Source organism: Sinocyclocheilus rhinocerous, unplaced genomic scaffold (assembly GCF_001515625.1).
Source record: "Sinocyclocheilus rhinocerous isolate Xijiao unplaced genomic scaffold, SAMN03320098_v1.1 scaffold1841, whole genome shotgun sequence".
Taxonomy (NCBI): Eukaryota; Metazoa; Chordata; class Actinopteri; order Cypriniformes; family Cyprinidae; genus Sinocyclocheilus; species Sinocyclocheilus rhinocerous.
The window spans coordinates 1,068,769-1,074,968 of NW_015666172.1; the positions used below are offsets into that span (position 1 = coordinate 1,068,769).

General features: G+C 38.8%; 1 protein-coding gene across 1 annotated transcript in view; it reads right to left on the minus strand.

The window, feature by feature from the left end:
• Positions 1-1,192: 1,192 nt before the first annotated feature.
• Positions 1,193-6,200, minus strand: part of LOC107731886 (CAAX prenyl protease 2-like) — a 6,690-nt gene continuing 1,682 nt past the window's right edge. The window contains exons 3-8 of the mRNA XM_016543074.1: positions 5,309-5,392; positions 5,042-5,120; positions 4,554-4,721; positions 3,012-3,083; positions 2,858-2,920; positions 1,193-2,179 (exon numbers count right to left, since the gene is read on the minus strand). Of these exons, the coding sequence (XP_016398560.1) occupies positions 1,953-2,179; positions 2,858-2,920; positions 3,012-3,083; positions 4,554-4,721; positions 5,042-5,120; positions 5,309-5,392 (693 nt within the window). The 3' untranslated portion in view covers positions 1,193-1,952. The remainder of the gene's footprint in view (positions 2,180-2,857; positions 2,921-3,011; positions 3,084-4,553; positions 4,722-5,041; positions 5,121-5,308; positions 5,393-6,200) is intronic.

Here is a 6,200-nt window from a genome sequence, read left to right on the forward strand (position 1 = left end):
TTCTCCAGCAGTCCCTCGCTCTCCTGGTGAAACCAGCAGCAAAACAGCCACTCCTTTTCAAATGGCTGGAGAGAAGGAATGGGCATGGTCTCTCACAACACAGAAAAGCCTGCAAATTAGCCTATGATACACACTTAATGAATGTGACGGCAAGCCATGCCAATATATTAATCAACAAATTACAAGCAATAAAGTAGATGACAGTTCTATATACACTATCTCTATATACTCGGATTTCACAATTAATGACAACTGCAACCAAATACAACTACATAACATTAAATGTTCTGCACCAAGCAGCCTCTATTCTGGGTAGCAAACCACATTTGCGAACTTTAAGGTATAGTTCACAGTCACACAAAAATGAAAAATAGTTTACTCACACTAATTTTTTTCTTTGTCTTTCTTTCTTTCTTAGGAACACAAAAAGACGTCATGCAGCTCAATTTAAATATGTGCGTATTCAAATCACACAAACAAGGGAAACATAGCACATACGTCATATGGACTACTTTAAGTTTTAGAATTTAGCCTCTGTTCACCATTCACTTATTTTATGGAAAAGAGCAGCATGAACATTCTGCTTAATATCTCCTTTTGTTGTTTTCGGAAGAAATGACATGAGGCTGAGTACAGATGTCAGAGATTTCATTTTTGGGTGAACTATTCCTATAAGCAGTTATGCAAGTTGTATTTGGTGTGTTTCTATATCTATCATCATTCGAACATCCATATGTCACCAGTGTAGCAGCATGCAGATAAGTGGTATGAGTTTTCACTAACACTCCATGGTGAAGGATCCCGCATAAAACTTGACTACGCCATTTTTATATATAAAAGGTTTATAAAAAGCTTAACTTTCAGATTTACCATGTAAAACATATCAGTCGAAGTGTAATTCTCTGATACAGGTAGTTTCAATGTTGTTGCAGGTGGTTTATGCCTACAAGGTAGTACTCATAAAAAGAAAGTGTTGGAATTTCCACCATTACTAAAGCAGAAGCGTAAAATTTACCTCAACATCCTCCACTGCTACCATATTAAATTAACAAGAAAAGAAATTCCTATGCTGATGTAAAAAAGAATGTCTTCAGCTCTGCTTTAACTTTGAATGAAACACCATTGGTCAAAATCTATCACTGAATATCCACTATACAATATAGACTGTAATTGGTATTTCCTCTTTTTTTTTATTAACAAATGGCCAAGGCAGGATTGATCAATGCTTTAAAAAGACCTCATATTTGAAATGTTGTGCATGAGGCCACAATTCTATCTAGACCTACACAAAAAGCTGTGTGCTCAGGGCAATTCAACTTCTCTTACATACTCAATACATTTTGTTACTCTAATAGGTCTAGGTCTTTTGCTCCAAAAGCGTACCTAAAGACTTTTATTTAAATTTAAGCCTATTGACTTGTGTAGAGTAGAGTAAAACAAAATATGTAACATCTGTAAAAACGAATGTTGTCTTCAAGAAAGGGCACCAGATCGAACAAGGTACATTGTATGTGAGCAAGATTATAATATCACAACAAAAAAAATTGGGAATCTAGCATTTTAGCAATGCACATTTCAGCATACAAATCTTTCTAGGAAACCCGTAATAGTGCCTGATCTTTATCCCCAGCACCAATCTCAAGATAAACACACTGAAATATTGTCAAATAAACATGCAAACGCATATAATCAACTTGTAGGCCTGGCTCTTAGCTGAAGTCACTTGGTAACACAACATCGGCTGAATGGTGAAAAGAATGGCCAGTGCAACCTGAGGATGTTTTGCATCCACCGAGTTCTTCCACGCACCACCTCACAGAGGCTGTGCATTTTCATACCTGTTCTCCAGCAGTCCCTCGCTCTCCTGGTGAAACCAGCAGCAAAACAGCCACTCCTTTTCAAATGGCTGGAGAGAAGGAATGGATGAAATGCGGGATGGAGGTATGGATGGATCAGGAGCAGATGGATCCAGAAGTGGAGGTCAGGGTGCAGACAGGTGTGGGCAAACCGTAGAAGAGTGGATCAGTCATGGGGAAGAAGAGGAGGAAGAAGAGAACGACCCCCAGCACGTAGAAGGAGAGAATCGTGAGCCGGTGCGGGTGGTCCACGGCTGTGCTGAGAGCTGGAAAACCCATGTAGTTGCAGAAGGAATGGCACAGCACAGGACCCACCAAATGACCTAGAGACACAAACATAGAAAAAGTTGCAGTTATTTCTTTGTATGCATTACAATTTGTTTGTTACAAATCTAGTTGAATCAGAATTACAATAAACAAATTGAATTGTCATATTATTTTCATGACAATTGAGGTTAATTCCTTCCCTAATTATCATTACTGTCTGCAATAAAGTAAAAAAGGTTTTCAAACTACTTTCTCACCAAGCTTTCTTAAGCAAACTTTATCTAGATTACATTATGAAGCAATCATGTCTGGACACATGATATTTTTCATAAAAGCAGCATGCAGGCAATACCACTAAATAGGCTACTTCCTACCCAGCATAATTCTTTCTCAAATTATCATCACTGTCAGCAATACAAACTAAAAGTTTGCAATTCTCATTAATTTGTAGTAAGCATCATCATCATGTCTGGACACAATGCTATTTTAATAAAAGTAGCAGAAAGGCAATAGCACAAATACTGTAAATTGCAAATACAATACAAATTTTTTTTTTTGCATTATGGAAATAAGAATTGGGAAGTCAATGTGTTCAATTGTCATGAATATAGTCACAATACAAAACTGATCTTAGTAGTTGGTATTAATATTTTAAATGCAAAAATTTTAGAACTTTTTAGTCCTTTTGTGAAGTAGTATATAGATCAGTAGTATTAAAGGAAAAATAGATGCACCTGTCCTGATGAATATAAAGGCTGTATAAGCTCCAAATACTGCAGTGTAGGAGAACTGGAACACTGAAAAGTACACAAACAAACACAGACATGAGTAATGTCTCACAGGCGGCACTCCTAGCACTATAGATGACAGTAAACTAATGACTGTTACCTGCAGAGAGGAAAATCCCTGAGACAGTACCCTGTCTGAACCGCAGGAGCTCAATTACATGGTGAAAATGAGCTGCAGTCACACGCAAACAAAGAGAGAGAGACAGAGACACAGAAAGAAAAAAAGGTTACCATTACAATAATGGTCTACAAAGCAAAGCAAATTAAATTATAAACAATCTCGTTTTTCTTGAGCAAGTCAGTGGTCGGTCATACAAACCCATTAATACAGGGGTGATTCTTTCTGTCAAACAAGACTTGAGTGGGTTGATTTTCCACCATTTTCAGAGCACTGTATGGAATGCTCAGGTTACCCAGATATCTAGGTAGTGTCATTAGTTGCCATGAAATGAAAATTCACCTATTTATCTATCTTGCAAATGCATGTTATAGATCTTATTGTGAATGATTGTATGTTTTCGACCACGTAATGTTTAATCAAAATGTCATAACTCAATCTTTCCGTGAAAATGATGTATATGGAAGAAAATATCTATCACTACTACTATTTTATCGCAAGTTTATATTAGATTGGAAGACTGCAGAAAGGCTGCATTACCTACAAAAAGTAGTCTATGTCTACATACAGTAGCTATTTGGCAAAAATATTCTCCACATCTGTGCAATCTTGGTGACATCAGCCAAAAAATCCAAGTTGTTTCATAGGCAAAACAAGTTATAACATTTGCTTAAACACCAACAAGACTGTTGTTTCTTCTTTGGAATAACATGCACTGATGACAAGCTAGCATTAGGCCGCGTGTCCTGGCCACCAAAGCGTTTTTAGCCAGCTGAAAACGTCAGGCACTCTGCTGAAAACACCCAGCTGTGAGAGCTTGAGAGTGCAGCGGGGGGTTTTTTTTTCAATTGAGACGTTGCGGTTGCTATGAAATGGAATATCCGCTGAAGTAATATTGCAGACACATCACGAATGAAAGGTTTCTCCAAGCATTAGGCCTATTTTTCATAATAATATGGTGGTAGTCCAGCAATTCCATCTGGTACAGGCATGAATACTCGGGAGACAAGCAATATTAACTGTTCAATTGTTAGTCAGTCGTAGTACAAGCAGCGTGTGACGGTTGGTTGGTGTGGTATTAGTCCCGCCCCTCCTTCACTGTGATTGGTTAGCCGACTAAAAAGTGACAGTGATGAGCCAAAAAAAATGCACGAGTGCTCAGCACGCTCCTGGAGTTTTAAAAAAACACAGCGCTACCATTGAAAACAACTGAAAAAATATGCTAGCTTTGGGGAAAAAAAAAAACTTTGGGGGACACGTGGCCTTAAGATGTGTATCTAGACTAAGGGTTGCAAAAAGGTGGAAAACTTCCAGTAAATTTCGGAAACATTCCAGAAATTTTGGAAACTTTCCAGGATTTTTTTGAATATTCCAGGAACCCCTTTGCAACCCTAATCAAAACTGTAAACATTCCATTTTGATTTCCTGTTGACTTCAAGACTTAAATGTAAGGGTGGAGTAAAAACAAATTACTGATGTGTTTACCCCAGCCAGTATCTAAGCAAATGGCACATCACCACTCACCAACTCCAAAGAAGAGCGGGCATGTGAAGATTGCGGTGGAGGGGCCGGCGCAGGGTACTAGCATGGGAAGCATGCATGCTCGAAAAACCAGCTCTTCTGTCAATGGCGCCACAACCTGGTTCCTCAGCCAGCGCATGTCACCCAGACACAACGTCCAGAAGCAAGGGTCTGCAAAGACATAACAGAACAATCCCATTTACAACAACACTGACAATGAAGCCAGTCTCATTCTTTTACAGCAACAAAGCTCAATCTGGTTGAGTTGCCTGGCACAACATGAAGACTGCCTATTGCACTTCATCAAAATAGAAATTAGAATTTATTTAAGGATACAGATTCACCTCCCAAATGATTTGGCTGACACTTATTGTTGTCTATAATAATTCAGCATCGTGACAGCTAACTAACAGATACTTTAAATCCCAAAATAGCTTTATAATTAAAGAGGTTCACTGGAGAAATCACGAGAAGTGGAAATGGCTGTTTACCGACTACAACTTTCATCCCATCGATGAAACCCCAGGGGCAATCCATGGCTAGCTGGATCAGAGGGCCCAGAAACAGCACCTAACAATTATCAAAAACAACATAAAAAATGTGCCAGATCACATATATTTAACGGAAAGAATCTTCTGCAATCTGAAGGTCTCTCAAAATCTTCAATTCCAATAACACTTTGCCTTTAGATTTAAGGAAAACAATTGTTTTCCATTGTCTGAAAAAAACACCAAGTACAGACTTTGTCATTTACTTACCGTGGTTAATAGCAGCGGAAGAATGATAGCAGGAATAAGACCCTCCAACCGGATCCCCATAAGGGCCAGTAATGAAGGACCAGGCTATAGGAGAAATCAAACACTTCTGAGTAAGTCTAGTCAGTGTTTCTCCATCAACTGAGGTTCAACACAATGGCAAAAACAAATGACAAAATGCTTAATAACAAGACTGTATGATGCACCACTTATGAAATAAAAAGAACACTTAATTTCAGAAATTGTGAGGTGATGTTTTTTAATTCTTCTGATTAATTTGATCAGTCTTTCAAACCTTTAAAGGGGTCCTATTATGCTTTTTCACTTTTTCAACTTTAGTTAGTCTGTAAAGTTGCTGCTTGAGCATAAAAAAGATCTGCAAAGCTACAAAGCTCAAAGTTCAATTCAATAGGAGATATTTTATTTAACAGAAATCACTTTTCAAAAACTACAACGAACGACTCGTTTGGACTACAACGCATATTTTCCAGGATTTGTGATATCACAAATATCGACGAATGGGACGAGACCTGGTTGAGCTGCACTAGAGAAGGCAACGAGTGTTATCACTATGTCGGAGACACGCTAGCTTTCCCAAGGCAGACGAACTTAGAGTGGTTACAATCATCCGGGTTTAAATCGCGCTCAAATTGATTTGATATTGACGCAATATTTACACTGAAGCTCGCAGCAGGTGGCTATGGTAAAGGGCATGACATTTCCCGACCAGGCGCCGAGTGCTGCCAATCACAACACACACTGGCCCAGCTAACCAATCACAACACACACTGGCCCAGCTAACCAATCACAGCAGATACTGGCCCAGCTACCCAATCACAACACACACTGGCCACCAATCACAGCACACACTGGCCCAGATAACCAATCACAGCAC